This window comes from Pyxicephalus adspersus, chromosome 6 (assembly GCF_032062135.1).
Source record: "Pyxicephalus adspersus chromosome 6, UCB_Pads_2.0, whole genome shotgun sequence".
Taxonomy (NCBI): Eukaryota; Metazoa; Chordata; class Amphibia; order Anura; family Pyxicephalidae; genus Pyxicephalus; species Pyxicephalus adspersus.
The window spans coordinates 106,792,547-106,812,270 of record NC_092863.1 but is presented as its reverse complement, the minus strand read 5'-3'; the positions used below and the strand labels follow the sequence as shown (position 1 = coordinate 106,812,270).

The 19,724-nt window shown below is 44.6% G+C and overlaps 1 protein-coding gene across 4 annotated transcripts; it reads right to left on the bottom strand.

Moving 5' to 3' along the window:
* Positions 1-5,669: 5,669 nt before the first annotated feature.
* On the bottom strand, positions 5,670-19,230 carry MYORG (myogenesis regulating glycosidase). 4 transcript variants are annotated; one of them, XM_072413610.1, is made up of 2 exons: positions 19,212-19,230; positions 5,670-12,944 (listed from the first exon to the last, which is right to left on the bottom strand). In XM_072413610.1, exon 2 carries the CDS (start codon positions 12,872-12,874, stop codon positions 10,850-10,852), a length of 2,025 nt encoding a protein of 674 aa, XP_072269711.1. In that variant the 5' UTR covers positions 12,875-12,944; positions 19,212-19,230; the 3' UTR covers positions 5,670-10,849. The 4 variants fall into 4 exon arrangements, with proteins under 4 accessions (XP_072269711.1, XP_072269708.1, XP_072269709.1 ...); XM_072413607.1 differs by lacking the exon at positions 19,212-19,230 and adding an exon at positions 17,415-17,542; XM_072413608.1 differs by lacking the exon at positions 19,212-19,230 and adding an exon at positions 16,679-16,731.
* Between the last annotated feature and the right edge of the window lie 494 nt (positions 19,231-19,724).

Sequence of the window (19,724 nt, the reverse complement as noted above, 5' to 3'; positions counted from 1 at the left end):
TCAGATTCATTCAAACCTATTAACCCTTTCCTGACCACACAGTGTAGATTAAGGTGCCATGAGTACTCCAGTCTACATTGTATGGGGGATGCATTATCACGCGGTATAAATCTATTTTGTGTCCCATCTCCAGTATGGTCTCCATATACATACAATATCTATATGTGGCTCGTGTCATTGCATTCTACATTGGGAAAGACATCTTTAAAATCCCATTTTTTTGTACAAATTATTAACTCAGGTTGTGAATATCAGGGATGTGGCACCAATACTGACACGTTACTCATACAAGATTGTTTTCACAGAGTTTTTAACATGTGGAATGTCATTGATAATGTAAAAAGCAAGATGGCGGCACCCAATGGAGGAAAAAACTGAAAGAAGTCCAAAAAAAAAACATATTGAGCATTGGTATGTACTTTATAAACTCATCATATCATATGTATCAGAGGTTTTGGATGCTTAAAAGTGCTGAAAACAGTTCAGATAAAACTGAACATACCCCGGTATTGTCCACCATTATGAGAACTTTGCTTTTCACATTGCGGGGTCACCTGCATAACATTCCCAGGCATTGTGCTACCAGTCCATGAGCTCTCCTCAGTCATCTCACTTCCCATAAACTCTTATATTTAGTCCGGGCCCATTCAGATTTATAGGTGAATGGTACCCAGTGAATCTCAGTACAGTGTTGTAGAGCGCTGCAATGGAAAGGTTCCAGTTTGTCTTCTGGTGTGCTGTATTGTCCAATTATAACGGACACAATGGGGCACATATATGTAAATGACCCCGATAACGCATAACAGATTGCTTTTTAGTAAAGTATTTTTAGCATTTTTACTATAAACTAAACATAAATTGTGAACCAGTCAATAAATACAGATTTGGGATGCTAGTTTATTATAAGGCGGAGTGTAATAATATTATCGTCATCTTACTTGGTGCAGCCTCGGACTTTTCATCGGCCTCCAGTCCATGAAGGAGACAGACGGTGATCAGCAGACCAGTCCACAGTGCAGACATGGCAGGAGGACCCCCGGGTACGATCCGTGTGCTCAGTGTTATCACTGTATGTTTTATATTCTGTCCGTGTGCTGACAGAGGAAACTGAGATTATGCAGAACAGCAAATAAAGAATCACTCTTCCCCTTTTTTGTGGTAAAACTGGATGTTTGCTCAGTGTAGTGGCTCCTGTGTGACTGGTTTCCATCAATAGTCACATCATAGTGATGGTTGTGACATATACAGTGAGGGAAGAAAGTATTTTATCCCCAGCTGATTTTGTACGTATGACCCGTCTATAATTGTAATGGAAGGTTTATTGTAGCTGTGAGAGACGGAATAACAAAAGAACCCTCAAACACCCCGTGCTGAAATATCAGAACTTGCTGTGCATTGTACTCAGTGAAATAAGTATTTGACCCCTATCATCCAGCAAGATCTTCGGCTCCCAGGTGTCTCCCCTGTATGCAGGTAATGAGCTGAGATTAGGAGCACCTTCTGTAAGGCATCCAAGCTTGTTACAGTACCTGTATATAAGACACCTGTACACAGAAGCAACCAATCAGATTACAAGCTAGCCAACATGGCCAAGACCAAGGAGCCATCCATGGATGTCAGGGACAAGATTATAGACCTACACAAGTCTAGACTGGGACTGGACAAGACTATCGCCAAGCAGCTTGGTGAGAAGGTGACAACAGTTGGCGCGATAATTCACAAATAGAAGAAACACAAAATAACTGTCATCTCCCTCGGCCTGGGGCTCCATGTAAGATCTCCCCTCGTGGAGTTACAATGATCATGAGAACGTAGAAGCAGCCCAGAACTACACGGGGGGAACTTGTCAATGATCTCAGGGCAGCTCGGACCATAGTCACCAAGAAAGCAACTGGTAACACACTGCGCTGTGAAGGCCTGAAATCTTGCAGAGCCCGCAAGGTCCCCCTGCTCATACAGCACATGTACAGGCCCGTCTGCAGTTTGCCAATGAAAATCTGAATGATCCAGAGAACTGGGTGAAAGTGTTGTGGTTAGATGTGACCAAAATTGAGCTCTTAATTCAACTTCCCGTGTTTGGAGGAGGAGGAATGCTGCCTATGACCCCAAGAACACCATCCCAACCATCAAACATGGAGGTGGACACATTATGCTTTGGGGGTGTTTTTCTGCTAAGGGGACAGGACACCTTCACCGCATCGAAGGGACAATGGACGGGGCCATGTACCGTCTAATCTTGGGTGAGCATCTCCTTCCCTCAGCCAGGGCATTGAGAATGGGTCATGGATGGGTGTTCCAGCATGACAATGAGCCAAGGCAACAAAAGAGCGGCTGAAGAAGAAACACATGAAGGTCCTGGAGGGGCCTAGTCATATGGGGATCAAATATTATTCATTACAAGGCACATCAAGCTCCGACTTGTCAGCACTGGGCTTTTGAGGGTTCTTTTGTTGTTATTCCGTCTCTCACAGCTACAATAAACCTCCCATTACAATTATAGACCGGTCAATTCTTTGTCAGAAGGCAAACATACAAAATCAGCAGGGGATGAAATACTTCTTTCCCTTACTGTATGTGTGTATGTGTCTGCATTCATTGTGATTTATATCTTATTTGGATTGGCTAATTATGTCCTGTATAGAAGTAGACGTCCTTTTCATGTAATATCAGCTTTTCATGACTCTCCGTCACCCCAATTTTGACCAATTTTGTGTTCATGGCAGCAAAAGATCTGATCACAAAAGCTTGGAAAACGTCCCAGGTTACCTAAAGGGAATGGGAGTCTAGGCTGGACACAGTCATGGTCTATGAGAAGTTTATCAGTATCAGATACATGCGATCGGTTCAATTTGGAAACCATGGATCAAATATTGCCACCCTGGTCCTTGGTTCATGTTCCCCCTTTTCCTCTACTTCTCTCATCCTCTCCTCTTACCTGCTTGTCACCTCTTTTTGCCACACTAGTTTGGGATCCCCTGTCCTAACCGGGATTTTGCCCCACGTCACCCTAAATCTGAGAATATTGTCTTACCTGCTCAGGATTGCTCTATGATAGAATCATTAATTGGACCTACTTCTAAACAGAACAATATGAAACTTGCCTTTGGACACTTGGCGGTGACACCTTAGACTGTTTTGCTTGGGGTTCAATATCCCCCAACCCCTTGTATTTGTTATTGCCCCCCTTGTCTCCTGATGTCATTGGTTTATTCTGTTATTACAATGATTGATAAAACTAATAAAGACCATTGTTAATAAACCAAAAAACAGCTTGCCCCCATTGATCTAAATCTAATTTTTTTTAATCTTGTCCTCAAATCCCAACAGTGGGGCACATTGGTTTCTGGTTTAGGCTTGAAGCAGGGGTACTAAAGGTTGGGTAATTGGAAATATGGGGTTGAGGGTTAGGCCCCAAGAAGGGAGGTTAGGGGTAACACTAGGAAGAACTGGAGGAGGAAAAATCTGACAAGGTAGCAACATCTGTTGGTCAGATCACCGGTTGGATCGTCTTTAGAGACTGCGGGCCGCATGATATCATTCACATTGCTACTCCTATTCTGCATGATGGGGTATTCTTTACATTCTTTACATTGACTCTTCCTCGCACCCCCAGCTTTGTAGACTCGGAGAGCTGATCTGTGTAGGGGGCAGAGATGGTGAAATGACTGCGGTCAGCACTGTGCCTGGTTGCAGTGAGACAAGTCTGGAGACATTGGCCAAATCTGCCTGACCAAGCAAAACTGGACTAGGTTTAAGAAGAGTTTCACTTACGCATTTCCTGCCAGAAGATTTTCTGGTTTTTGGGGAAGAAGTTGAGGGCCAGCAGACGCCTGAGACAAGTCTGGAGACATTGGCCAAATCTGCCTGACCAAGCAAAACTGGACTAGGTTTAAGAAGAGTTTCACTTACGCATTTCCTGCCAGAAGATTTTCTGGTTTTTGGGGAAGAAGTTGAGGGCCAGCAGACGCCTGGATGAATTATTCCCACACTTGGAGGTGTTTGCAGTAACTTTCAAAATACTTCAGATCATTTATCTAATCTTTATGTTCACTGCAGAACCTTCACTATTTATGGCTCTTAAAGTGGACAAAACTGCAATCAGCCTGGTTCAGCATTGCAGAAGGAACGGGTGGGGCCCTTCTGCCATAAACTTACCTGTCAGACTGCAGTTTATTTTATTTTACACTCACCGGTCCTTGCTCAGTGGTGGGCGCCACCATTTCCATACGATCCTCCTCTGGGTGTCAGATCTTGTAACTTCTGCACATGCAGATACATTTACTCTTACAATTAAATGCGTAGTTGGATTGTGTGTTGCATAATTATATTTAAAAATGTTTTATTAGTCATATATAGTACATTGAAATTGTCTCTGTGGTGATGGTGTTTGTTTGTTTCTAGACATAAATAAGGGAGATTCTCCTGATTAAGCAATGTGCAAAACGCGTTAGTAACCCTTCATTTTGTGAATATTAGGAATGTTAGTTGATGTGGTCATTATTGTATCTGGAAAGTATACGACTGATAAATGTCATGTGTATGATGTTTTATGATATTGGTCCTGGAAAGTCCCACTAATATTTTATTAAACAGTGATATGTTTTTGAATCTGCTTGAAATGAAATAGTGGGAGCTCAGAGGGCTCCCTTAATGGGCTTCTCAGCACAGAGGAAGCTCGGCAACAAAGCCAGGTACACCAAGGAGAACACCTGCATACATTATTATCACAAAGTTTAGGAATGTTTTGGAAAAAGTTGGTTTTCATTGTTTAACAATCAGCATTGCAACCATGTTTTCACACAAAGTAAACAAACAATAAAGCAATGTCAAACGTTGCAAAACATAGTCCTAAATTCTGAATGCCATATAGTCACAGGAAACTGAGCAGAGTTGCTCAGGATCATTTGATAATCACAAACAGTAAATGATACAGCAGCTCTGGAGCTAAACCTGGGGGCGTTGGGACAATTCTGCAGCAGCTCTGGAGCTGGATCTGGGGGGCGTTGGGACACCTCTGCAGGATCGCTGGAGTTAGGATTTCTGGGGTTGGTGTTGAAGCTTAATTCCTGAGCACCCTGGAGACATTTCAGAACTGCACCTGGCAAACATGGCCCACCGCCAACCATAATGTGTGGCTCACACACAAACAATAGCTAGGAAAGCTGATAAGTGCGAGTGCACAGGAAGGTAACATGGCACTGGATTTGTATTAAAATCAACAAGTATGGCCAAGCTATTTGCAGGGCTCGGCCTCCCATAATATTACTATGAATCTCCCCCTTTGGAGATGGTTTATTTGTTATTAGTGAAAATCAGTTCTGCTTTTTCTTTGCTATCAGTATCTTATCATTGTAAAGGGGGTATATTGGGATATGGTGCAGACATCAGATTCCTGATCTGTAATGAGAATAATATTGTTCAGTTGTATGGAAAGATGAGGAGAAAGAGCCATGAAACCATGCTGTGTGTAAGTACAGTCTTTAACCCTGATCGATCGTTCATCGGTCCACCAGGGAATCCCGTATATCAACACACAGGAAGGCCGTACACACGCTGGAGCTTTGCCTGTGATTAGCATGTCCCTTCATGTGATCAAACCATTCTCTTTGCCTTTCCACATTTTACGGAGTCGCCGTCATCCACACAGAAGAACTTTACCCAACACCATGTTTAGAATGAGCGTCTTTTATTTTGTATCCCAGCATCCTCCATGACATGGATACACAGTTAAAGGCACATCACACAATCACATTTTAATGATAAATTCCCTTTTTAAATAAAATCACGTTATTACTTTGTTCGCTTTGAATCGTTAGAGGTGTCCTGTGCGTGTCAGTTCCTACATCGTCATATAACGTTGACAGAGATTTATTAAAGACGCCCCATATAACACACATCACTCTATATGTAGAAAATGGACAGAACACAAATGGATGCGGTCATTTTTATCCCTCTTTCAAAAAGCTATGCCCATCATTTTTGTATTAAAATATATATATCAGTAGAAAACATGTATTTAGCTTATTATGCTCAACAAAATGAGATTTTCCTTTGGTTATTCACATTCACATGAAGTTAAGTTGCTGTGGAGTGCAAGCAGCAGCATCTGGATATGGCTCAGCTACAAGGACTGTCATTCCCGACCGGTGTCACCACAGGGATAGAAAATCCCCAAAGAATAATATAGAATAGCACTATAATCTGTGCTAATGTGCAAATATTGTATTCATGTTACAGGATCAGTCCATAAAAAGAGTCTAGTCTACGGGTCTGGGCCTACTTGTAGGTCTTGGAGGCAGTGGCTCTCTCTTTAGTTTAGTCTCGTACAGCAAGGTGATCCCCTCATTCTGCTGTATTTCCTATAAAATAAATATATTTCGCAGCAGACCCACAAACTTAATCTGCCAACAGAATTCCTAAGAGATAGAAACTGTGATGAAGACACAAATAAGTTTCGGTGGGACCCGCTATGGTATCCTTTCCCACATACAGCTATGGAGGCACTCAGTACTTTCAGCTCACTGGCACCTGCCTGTGCACTCTCTACTTTTATGTTCAGGGTGTTTTATAAAGTCCTTGTTACAATACAAAGTTCTTCAGTAGAGACATGGGGTGTAGCTAGAAATCAGGGGGGCTCTCAGCAAATTACCTCGCCTGCAAACAAGCAGGCTGTGACTATCAGGGGGAGAGGGTATGTACTGTTGTAGGGGGACACCTATAATTCACAGGAACACCATGCCACCCCCATCCAGCCACCCGTGCCTGCTGTGACCTATGAGGGTTTACCTCTGTCTTCCCGTCTCCTACCGCTGTCAAAGACATTAAGTGGTAGTGACAACACCTAGCAGGAGAGATTAACATTGGAGGCCCCTCGGCCCATTCTGTGCCCGCAGGGGTGACAGTTATGCATCTGATATGGACAGGAAGTAGACAGGGGACATACAGGAAGCATTGGTGCAGCTAAGCTTTGGGCACAGTCCCCAGGAAGCTCTATCTGTGAAAAGAGAACATTGTTCTTTCTGCAAAAATTCCTAACCAGTGTTCTCTTCCATCCCTTTTAGCTGGACGCACCAACCAGCACTTTTCAGTAACCACCTGGCTTTTTTTGGGTGGTTACTGATGAGTTGGGTCACAATCCAAGGACTGCCACCCACCCACAGCTTCTTCCTAAAACATTTCTGGGTTGACCACTGCTAACATGTATAATTAGCACAATATTAATAACAGAAGATGGAGCTGAAAGCAGATTATCTAAAGGTTTGTTATTCTGTGTATGTACAAGTAAAGCTAATCCCACCCTAGTGCAAAAGCATAAAAATATAATTTAAGAAAACACAAGTACATAACGCAGGCTGGGTGGAGATCATGTAAGGAGGCCAATTTCTACGCCTCAGGCCTGCACATGTTCTAGAAACATTTTACAACTAAAGACAAAAAAAAAATCAGTCCGTTTATGTCTTGAATGTATTTTTGCTTTATATAAATGTGTTTCTGCTTAAATACTGATCAGGATCTATGATGGATCATTCACAGATTTCAGTGAAAAGTCAGTTCACATTCACAATCTTTAGTATTACAACAGATATGTAAAATCACTGTAGGCAATCTTATTATGTTATTTCTGTGCATTTTCATCATCTTTCTGTTTCTAGGACATATAACTACAGCCACAGAAAGAAATGGCACCGGAAGGGTGAATGATGAGCTGTGCAGATTATATGCACCATTCTCACAGATTTGAAGCCTTTAGAACAATGCTAAATAAGGCCATGAAAAGGAAAGCACAGCCCAGGAAAGAAAACCAAAGAGTTAATACTTGCTGAAGGAGGACCCGGTAACCTCATCCAAGGAGAATTAAGCAACGTCTAAACTATTTGGCACCAAAATGAATCACCTAATTAAGCACAGTCCTTGGTGTTGTTCCTCCGATGGCTCTTAATGATGGAGAGCAAACAAAATCGCTCTTGTTACGCTCTCCAGTACAGGACATTCCGGGACACGATGTTTAAATTGCTCCAAGGCCTAATGAAGATGGAAAATACAGCCACCACCACCATGCTGACAATGAAAATCTTTATCACAGTTATATTGATCACATAACATCAGCACAGAGAAGAACAATCTGATGGGGCTTGGAGTGAAAGATTCTTAGTTGTACAGAATTTACTGACCCAGATTACTGTACATACACTAAATAAAATACGAGTATATTTGTGGGGTTTGGGTGGATAGATCCATAAAGTCCTATTGTTCTCTGGGTGGGGATAAGAAAGCTTTGATGAAGGACCGGATTTGAACCAAAATACCTCAGATGACTTTTTGTACAGACTCTTCATTGAGGTTGTTCATTGTGGGGACCAGATATCACAAGTGGAATCTGAAGGGTTCTTTGTATGGATCTTAGGCCAAGATGGTCTATTGTGGGCACCAGCTAAGGACTTGTTCAGGTACAGAACACTACAGACCGGTTATTTTGGTGCTGTTTCTATGTATAGGTTGCTTTTATATGGGGATCAGACCTAGGGGAACATTCTGGCACAAAACACTACTGTCTGATTTTCTTTGTGATGATCCCGGTGTCCCCAGCCCTTTTTAGCGGGGCGCACCACACAGCACTTTTCAGTAACGACCCAGCTGTTTTTGGGTAGTTACTGATGAGTTGGGTCACAATACAGGGGGCTGCCACCCACCTAAAATGTCTTCCCACCCAGCTTAAAATAATTTCTGGGTTGAGCACTGGATCCTATGTGAAAGTTGTAGGACTGATGTCCACTTTTGTTGGTGACTGTGTCCTGAACTTGTGCTGGGCCCACTGAAGGCCAAGAATGGTAACCAGGGGGGATAAGCAAGAAAAATGGGCAAGCTGAAGACTTTAAAAAATTCAGAGCAATCACACACTTAGCTGCTGGTTTTAATCACAAGGAGATGGAGAAAACAAATGAGGCCTTGTTGACCCTGGTTAGCATGATGACTTGATGAAACTCCCTACAGAAATCGATTATAGTTCAACATTGCATCTAAACTGTATGAACGGGGCTGTGTACTGTATTTCTGGTGCCCATATTGTGTCATGAAATTTGCCCACTGGACTACACACAGGACATGTCTGGCCCACAATTGTCAAGAGTGGAACCCATACTCCTCACCCTTTTCGGCAAGGTATAAGAACAATAGTACACAGAAGATGTGCATTCCTTAGTGCTCTCCCCATCCCTTTATAGCAGGGTGCACCACCTGGCACTTTTCAGTAACCACCTGGCTGTTTTTGGGTGGTTACCAAAAAAATAGGTCACAATACCAGGTCGTTACCCACGTACATCTGGGGAGAATACGGATTCTTGTAAACTATTAATAAAATGATCAAAAGAAGACATTTCCCAGAGAAGTCATGGCGCTTTTCACTCAGCAGACCCCTGGAAAACTAATACCTATTTTAAAAAAAAATACCTTTCACCTCTTATACCAAAACCAAAGACATCCCAGGGCAATCAAACTATAAGGAGTAAAAGTCTTGAAAGTTCATTTTATAAAGCAGAAAGTTCTGTCCCGTCAGCATGCTGAAGAGAAGAAGCCTCGCTGTGTGGAAGCAGACAAATCACACCAACCTTTAGCTATTCAATCAACAGGAAGCATTTGTTTTTGCTCAAGAGTTATGTTGGACCTCTGCAGAGAGATGTCCACACAGGGAACAAGGGCCCCTCTCTGCAGCATACAACACTTTGGTGTCTATGTTTATAATTCACACTCATTTCCCCTTAAAATCACGCTTTTCCAACTGGGATTCATATATGAGAATCCTGGATGAAGACTTTGATAGAGAAACTTCACTGAAGAGCTTTTGCATTGATATACTGGAAAGGTATTCAGGAGATTTAAAGTAGAAAGAGAAAAACATTCATACACACATAAATTAAAATGATGTAAGGCTTCCACTTGCCTTCTAACATCTAACATCCTTTTATGACCACATTTAAAAGAATTAAAAAAATACTATCAGCCTGAGGATGTTCTGGGACCAATAATAACCATAAACCCTTTGGATGATCCAGACCAGTTTGAGATAAAATAAAGCCAAATTAGCAGAACCAGAACATCTGTATCATTCTGATCCTTCACCTACACCAATGAAAAGATCTTACAAAACATAGGCAAACCTTCAGTCCAGCTCTGGGTCGAACAAGAGCCCGATACTCAAACCACGAGCTCTCAAGTAGGATTCTGATGTCTTTGTACCAGTGGAGAACAAAACTGAAAACTATAACAGAATACTCAAATGACTTCCATTTCCTAGGATAGAGGAGATGAATTGTAGCAAAAAGGTGACAAGTTCTCTGTACAATTATACATTTTCTTGGCTGCCGGTATGGCAGCGGGATCATGGAGAAGCAATATGGCACCTCCACTGCAGGGGCACCTGGAAAGCACCAGCATTAAGAACAAAACAAAAAAACAGCTTATGTATATGTATAAAAAATAGATTCCCTTTTTCTCATCAGTTCCTCCTGAAGCATTTTCTACAGGACAGTTAAAGTGCGTAACGATTATTAAAGTCCTAATGGTCAATCTACGGCAAGCAACAGAACTCGGGACTTTGACTTTTCATCAGACCAGACTGGTATCTTATGGAGCACAATGCTTGAATGACATTACATGACAATAACCTTCTTCCTTTATGGCAGTCTTGATTTCCAGACCAATACGGGGATGTGGTGATATTGTGGTCTGATCGTGTCAGTCCTTCAGTATCATATTAGTACCCATTGGCTTGAATAATGAAATGCTGGTGCTATGATTAGGTGAGATGCTGTTTTTGTTTGTTAGTATTTCCGCTGATTATTGAACATTTTATTTAAGACACCCAAGTGAAATAGGCCACTTCGTCCAAGTCTACAGGATAATCTGTCAGAAGTATGGGTGTTCTCTGATATAGTTCGCCTTTGTAACTACGCCACTTGCCGAAGGGAAGGTAGACATCGCGTTCCTGTTTCCCTGGCTCCAGAACAGGAGCCACCATTAGGGTGTCTCCAATCAGAAATTGGGAATCAATTTTGTGAGCAGTTTCGTCGTTTGGTGCAATCCACCATATGGGTCGTATGATGGGGTCACCGGTATCAGTAACTTCCCCGGCAAGCTCAAGTAAAAGAGGGGCCACCAGAGATTCATGGATCCTGGTGAACTTCTGAGCAATTTCAATGACTTCCTTATCAAAGAGCCACGGTGGCACAGAGAACTGCATGGATGGCATGAACGCAGACACCTCCAACCACCTGATATAAAGTTCCTTCATATCTTTTGTAAAATTGCTGTAGGCATTTCCACCGATCATATCTGGAAGGATAAAAGGGTATCCAAGCATACTGATGGTAAGGACGGTAGGTATGAGAGACTTTAATCCGAGTTCATACCCCCAATCTGAATCTCTGTCAATGATTCTGAAGAAACATGATATGTTCTGAGACTGATAGCCAACTCTGAGCTCGGCAAGGTCATAATACTGGTCAGCCATCTCCGTGTATCGTCTGCTGAACATGTTGGGATCGGCCAAAGGCTGATGAGTGCTGAACTGTTTCGGGAGATAGCTGGTTTCCCCTGCATCAAATTTAAAAGATGAAATTCCATACTTTGTTCTCAGCTGCCTGAGGTTATTCTGAAACCATTCCTTTGTGCTGGGGTTTGTAAAATCAAGTATTGCTCCAATTCCATTCCACCACTGAACCATGGCAGGCAACTGACCTGTAGGCTCCCTCACAAACAGCCCCTTTTCTATGCCAACTCCGAAGTTGGTGGAGTTATAATTGATAAAAGGGTGAATCCAAAGGGTCACCTTAAAGCCATCTTCCTTTAGCTTTTTAAACATAGCTGATGCATTAGGAAACTTCACCGGATCAAAGTCAAAATCCCCATAATACTTGGAGTACATATCATCGATCTCTATGTGGCTATAATTGAAATTGTATTTCTTTATGCTCTCCGTGAAGTTCAGCAGCTTCTCCTGGTTGATGGTGGTTTTATATAGAGCCCAGGTTGACCATATTGGATACTTGAAGGCACTTTCTGAAGGTACCCGACTGGGCTTGTTGAAGTACCTCCTCACCATGTACTTGTGAATGGAGGTTACGTCGGACCCCACGCACACTCGGTAGCTGAGTTCTGGAAATGGCGGTTTTCCTGGGAGAGGTTTGTAAGGGGAATCGGTATACCTTGCTTCAAAGAAGAAAACCTTCTCTGTACTATTCCAACCAAGGTGGAAAGGGACGGAGGCGTTTATTTTAATGGCTGTTGCATTGGATGACAGCCAGTAACTTTCCAGGATGCCACCGAAGCCATCTTTAAATGAATATACATCACCCGTTATAAACGGTTTGGGTTCTTGGTATCCAGCTAATTTGATTGGCCAGTTTTGTGTTCGCATCTCAGCCCCGCCGTACCAGTAGGCATCATCCCAATACATGGTGTGCTGGATTGCTGTATTGGCAACAAATTCCTCCCATCGCACCCGATAACACATAACCGTGTCTTTATCCTTGATGACCGTCTGAACAAAGAATTTTAGGGGTCCTTTGTCTGACCTAGAACAGGACAGGATTGCCCCCTCTTTTGTACAGGAATCTAAGTCTAGAACTCCGGACTGAAAAGCCATTCTGAAGACCACTCTCCCCTGGTGGTTTTGGATGATAAACCCATCTTTCTTTAGATAGAGTAGTTCCGTCTTCAGACGATCAGCTTTCCGTAGAGAGATGGAATAATAACACCAAGATACTATGGCGCAGATGACCAATAGGATTCCCAGTAATACAGCACCAATTAGAGGCTTCTGCTCCTTGGGAATCCTCTGCTTCACTGGCGTAATGTTTTCAGGCAAGAAGGTGTACATGATGGCGGATGGTCACTGACGAATGTCTCTGAGAATGGTCACTCACAGTCCAGTTGGTGCTCCTTCATGTCTACAAACAGAAAAAAATGCTTAGAATAAAAAACTTGGCACAGATAAGTTACCCCACAGATAAGTTACCCCACAATAAAATACATAAATATGGGGACAACACAACCTCCAAAACCGACAACACATTGCTGCACTAAATCCCCAGCTGCTCACTACTTCTCTGCTGGACTACACAGCACCCCTCTGTACGTATCCATACCATTCCCTATATACCCCAAGGGGGTGGAATTCTGTAGTATAGAAGGGGAGAAATGGACTCTGCTGGACTTTTTTTCTGCAAAAGAAGCATTGTTTTGTTAGTTGCTCCTCAGATATTTGTTACATTACAATTTTTAAAGGTAAAACATAGGAAATGCGCATGTATACAAGTAATGATAACATTTGCACCCTCTTCTGACACTTTACAATTTATTTTCACTGATCTACAAAGACATACACGCTCTTATCATCTCCCGTCTGGACTACTGTAACCTCCTCCTCTCTCCTCTACAATCTATTATGAATGCTGCAGCCAGACTCATCCATCCTTCCCTCCGCTCCTCTTCCGCTGCATCTCTTTGTAGTTCTCTCCATTGGCTTCCATTTCACCTTAGAATCAAATTCATCTCCTGTGCTTTGCCTTCAAATCCCTACACAGTTATTGTCCCACTTACCTTTCTGACTTAGTAAAAAAAATATTCCCCCTGCCGCTCTCTCCGCTCCTCCAATGACCTACTAATGACTTCCTCACTCATAACCTCATCACACGCACGGATACAAGACTTCTCTAGAGCTGCCCCAACTCTCTGGAATGGTCTTCCTCGTCCTATTCGGCTTGCTCCTACTTTCTGCTCATTTAAAAGAGAACCCCATTTTATCAAACTTGCCTACCCGTCTTCTTCTGTCTGCTAAACCCTCATTACTTCCCACCACTACATATCTCCCATCCTATTCCCCCACCTACTAGATTGTAAGCTCTTCGGGGCAGGGTCCTCTCCTACTGTATCACCGTCTGTCATTTGCAATCCCTATTTAATGTACAGCGCTGTGTAATATGTTGGCGCTATATAAATCCTGTTTATTAATAATAATAATAATAATAATAACATCTTCCATGGAAATATCTCGTATGCATATTCAACCTCAGCTGTAAGAAATAGGAAACCTCTGTATGCTGCTGCTCCTGCACTGCCCAATCACAGGCTGGGGAGGTCCCTGACCAATCTGTAAAGCTTTAGGTGCAGTACAGAAGATGAGGTCAGATGCGGACTGTGCTGTCCAACAAGGACGGTTTATTGCTTGGGCCCTTCACATGGAGCCCCTTGATTTGTTTCAGCTGATAATCCAGCGATATTCCTCCTATTGTATGTCCGGGCCTCCCGGATCCCCACGTCACGTATCCCTGAAAGTTCCGGCTGAGATTGGGCTTGCGCAGAACGGGCTTTTTCCTGCAATAGAACAAAATGCGACATGGGATCGGCATTCTTTTTCCCCAGGCAATGTCACCGGATCTCACACAAATTGGCCGACATAGCCGGAGGAAAGGAAGAAGATGGAAGACTGAGGTGCCGAAGGCGGCTTCCACCTGGGACAAACCTGGGACAAAAATAAGCGACCTGGGTTAAGTGGGATTTTTTTAAATTTAAGGATAGTTCCACTTCAAAAGAAACGTACGAAATCTGCACGGGGACAACTTCCGGAACCCGGAGATGATAGCAGCTGTGGGATCCTCGGAGTACGGCCGTTACAAGTCCAATAGGAGACCTAATAATTTCCTGCCCCCATGATGGAACAAAGACTCCGGATGAAACGCAAAGCGTCAATACGGATATCACAGCGGAGGACGAGGCCGCCATATGGTATTCACAGAAAATACGTCATTCACCCAATAATCACTGCATGTTGGGTTCATACTGAAGCTCATTGTTCATACTAAGTGAACGTTCACTCATATAACAAAACGATATGTGAATATGCCCGTTATATAACTCACTGAGCTCCACACCACTTCTTGGTAACCCTTTAGATGCTGAAACAATTACACCGGCTGTAATTACAGGCTGCAATGTCCTGGCCACAAACTTTATTATCAGCTTAAAACATTTATTTATTATTTTTAATGAGCTATATCCACAGGCAGTGATCTCCCGGGCCCCTTCTAGCTGGGCCCTTCACCCAGGGCTTTTTGGTGACCGCCCGGCCGTTTTTGGGTGGTTACTGCTCAGTTGGGTCACAAAACTGGGGCTGCCACTCGCCTATTTCTTACTATTTGGCTTCAAAGTATTTCTGGCTTGAACAATGTATAGGTGAATCTTACAAACCACAGATGGGAGCCGGGCCACCAGGACTCGAGTTCTGGTAAATAAAATCCATCACAAAACATAAAAGAGCCCACACTGCATAACTTTAGGCTGCAGGGACGGTAAAGCTTCCTCTGATCATTCTGATTGATCCTTTTTTCTTGTGCTGCTCGCATGCTGTCATTTCCTGTGGATTAACCCTTATAGACACTGATCCTCCCCCCCCCCCCGGCTCTTTTAGGTGGGCGAATCGCCCGGCACTTTTCAGTAAACACCCGGCAGTTTTTTGAAGTTGGGTCACAATAGATGGGCCGCCACCCACTTACAATTTCTTCCCACCTGGCTTAAAGAAATTCCTGGGCTGAACAATGCTTAAAAAGAAGGCTGGTACAGCAGTGAGACCCCGGGGGTGGGGGGAGCGTAGCAAACACGCGGCTCCAACCCGGCACAAAGATACATAAGGAAAGTACGTCCATGCTTTGTTATGTTTCTTACAATGAAATGGCTTTATAGGCCCCAATAAAGGGGCTCTCTCTGGAATCATACCGATAGGGGGGAGTATGGGGCCCCAGGGGCGATTTGCCACCAGATTGTGTAATATGGGACATCCCTGCCCCCCCCCGGTGATAAGGAGATTCAGCTTACAGGGTGGCTCCGTAGATGGCGGCTCAGATGTTGGCGCTCGGTGCGGGGTGCAGTCACTGGGAAGGTTCCGGTATCGGTGCCAGGAAAGTCATTTGATTCCTTGTGAGATCTCCGGCGAGGTGCCAGGGGCCGGCTATTAATAATGAGGCCGGGGGAATACTCTGATACACAGAGAATACGGACAGACAATACAGTGAATGTTATATTCACCCGGAGGTGCGGGATCCTGACATTCATTCCTTGGTATAATGTGTGAACACTGAGCCTCCTATAACTCCAGGATCCGGCCACACACCGGTGATTTATCTCCGGGGAATCTGCTGACAATGCTGCCCCAGCTACACAGAAATCCCAAACAGCGTTGTCAGCCTGAGGGCTCACATACCAGCGGAACCCCACGGCATGGGAGAACCCCGCAGGGTACAGAAACCACAGCCGGCACAACGCACAGCCAATGACGAGCGACCTACCCAGGAGCCGATTACTGCAAGACCGGTGAACCTGGGTGATCCAACAAACCTGGAATGCTTGACTTACAAATCATTTATTAGTTCCATGAAGAGCTTTGATGAATCATTCCCTCTGTTATCTGGGATGAATGTTGTCACCAGGATCACATTCACCTCCAATTTCAGATTCACAGAGATCACAAAACCAAACCGAGCAACCAATCACATGACCCGAATCTTCTGATTGGTGAATGATTTGGGAATGTAAGCAGTGTACAATGCAGGGTGGCGGTGCCAACCATTCTATTTCACATTCAGGGGTGCAGGACAGACACGCAGGGACCCCGGGGCCCCATACTCACCCCTATCGGTGTGATGACAGAGAGGAGGTAGCTGACAATGTGAGGACACAAAGCTCGGAGTGATGAGCACAGATCACATGACCGCCTGTCCTGGGGCAAAGTCCTCATCAGCGGGGTCATCCTGGGGGGAGGGGAGGATACACAGATAGCCTGCTGGGAGGAGGGGCCCGAGACACAGGGGCCACAGAACACCTGACTGAACCACAGCCATCACCTCTCCCTATACAGGGCACTGAAATACCAGCACCGTAAAAAGGTGGGCGCTGCGATTGGACGGTGCGCTGTATACAATGTATCTGTGCTGGGATTGGACGCTGCGTTGTATATGATGAATCTGCGCTGCGATTGGACGGTGCATTGTATACGGTGTATCTGCGCTACGATTGGACGGTGCATTGTATACAATGTATCTGCGCTGCGATTGGACGGTGCGCTGTATACAATGTATCTGCGCTGCGATTGGACGGTGCGCTGTATACAATGTATCTGTGCTACGATTGGACAGTGCGTTGTATCTTTATACTGAGTGGTGTCACTGAGCCCCAGCACCGTACATAACATATATATAGTACATAGCAATGTCTATACCTGAAGGGTCACACATTGATCACTGACCCTGCAATATTTGTTTACAATGTATCTGCGCTGTGATTGGTCCGTGTACTGTACACACTATGCCTGCCGATATCACAGCACAATGTATGACAACACCTCACCCCCCTTGCTCATGACTGACCTGTGTGTTTGGGGCCCCCGGGGGCCACGTTCTGCAGCCCCAGCACTCCTCGCTCGAGCCTGAAGATGTAAGAAGTTCCTTCCAGCCGCTCATTAGCTGTGCAGAGCCGAGCATTGTGGGAGATGTAGTTCCCTGAGGTCACGTGCTCACCCACCGCTGTCCTCGCTTAGCGCTCGGCGTCCTTAAGGAGACTACAACTCCCAGAATCCCCCTGGTGGCCGAGGCATGCTGGGATATGTTGTTTCACTGCTCGTAGGAGATCTGATAAACAAATCGATTTATTGCGACAATGATCGATACTAAGAGCAATGTATATACATACATATATATATATGATCTGTGTATAGAAAGCCTGATGGGTGTGTGTTTCTAAAGCAGTGAATGTGACATTCATCTAACATTCACTGTGGATGAATCTTTAATCACGTGATATATAATATTTTACAATCTGGATCCAGTGATGTCCTCTAGGTTACTTCCTGTATGTGAGGTGTCCCCGTCCCAGGCTGACCAGCAGTGACAACATACAGCACTGAGTGACAACACTGCTGCCAGTTCACTGAAGTCTGAATTGTGTTGTCACCTGAGCAGGAAGGTCCATGGACTGGCAGGATCACCGCAATGTATTTTATTAGGAGTCCAGTCCAGACAAGATCTGCCATGTCTGTGCCGGGGCTGGCTATGTGCGCTACGATTGGACGGTACGTTGTATACGGTGTATCTGCGCTACGATTGGACGGTGCGTTGTATACGGTGTATCTGCGCTACGATTGGACGGTGCGTTGTATACGATGTATCTGCGCTATGATTGGACGGTGCGTTGTATACGATGTATCTGCGCTACGATTGGACGGTGCGTTGTATCTTTATACTGAGTGGTGTCACACATATATATAGTACATAGCACTGTCTATACCTGAAGGGTCACACATTGATCACTGACCCTGCAATATTTGTTTACAATGTATCTGCGCTGTGATTGGTCCGCGTAGTGTACACTCTATCCCTGCCGATATCACAGCACAATGTATGACAACACCTCACCCCCCTTGCTCATGACTGACCTGTGTGTTTGGGGCCCTCGGGGGCCACGTTCTGCAGCCCCAGCACTCCTCGCTCCAGCCTGAAGATGTAAGAAGTTCCTTCCAGCCGCTTATTAGCTGTGCAGAGCTAAGCATTGTGGGAGATGTAGTTCCCTGAGGTCACGTGCTCTCCAACTGCTGGTCCTCGCTTAGCGCTCGGCGTCCATAAGGAGACTACAACTCCCAGAATCCCCCTGGTGGCCGAGGCATGCTGGGATATGTTGTTTCACTGCTCGCAGGAGATCTGATAAACAAATCGATTTATTGCGACAATGATCGATACTAAGATCAATGTACATACATATATATATATACATGATCTGTGTATAGAAAGCATGATGGGTGTGTGTTTCTAAAGCAGTGAATGTGACATTCATCTAACATTCACTGTGGATGAATGTTTAATCACGTGATATATAATATTTTACAGTCTGGATCCAGTGATGTCCTCTAGGTTACTTCCTGTATGTGAGGTGTCCCCGTCCCAGGCTGACCAGCAGTGACAACACTGCCGCCAGTTCACTGAAGTCTGAATTGTGTTGTCACCCTGAGGAGGAAGGTCCATGGACTGGCAGGATCACCGCAATGTATTTTATTAGGAGTCCAGTCCAGACAAGATCTGCCATGTCTGTGCCGGGGCTGGCTATGCAACCATTCTATTTCACATTCAGGGGTGCAGGACAGACACGCAGGGACCCCGGGGCCCCATACTCACCCCTATCGGTGTGATGACAGAGAGGAGGGAGCTGACACAAAGCTCGGTGTGATGAGCACAGATCACATGACTGCCTGTCCTGGGGCAAAGTCCTCGGGGTCATCCTGGGGGGAGGGGAGGATACACAGACAGCCTGCTGGGAGGAGGGGCCCAAGACACAGGGGCCACAGAACATCTGACTGAACCACAGCCATCACCTCACCCTATACATGGCACTGAAATACCAGCACCGTACAATGGTGGGCGCCAGAGAGGGGCCACATTATCCACAACCACAATGTATCTGCGCTACGATTGGACGGTACGTTGTATACGATGTATCTGCGCTACGATTGGACGGTACGTTGTATACGATGTATCTGCGCTGCGATTGGACGGTGCGTTGTATACGATGTATCTGCGCTACGATTGGACAGTGCGTTGTATACGGTGTATCTGCGCTACGATTGGACGGTACGTTGTATACGGTGTATCTGCGCTACGATTGGACGGTACGTTGTATACGGTGTATCT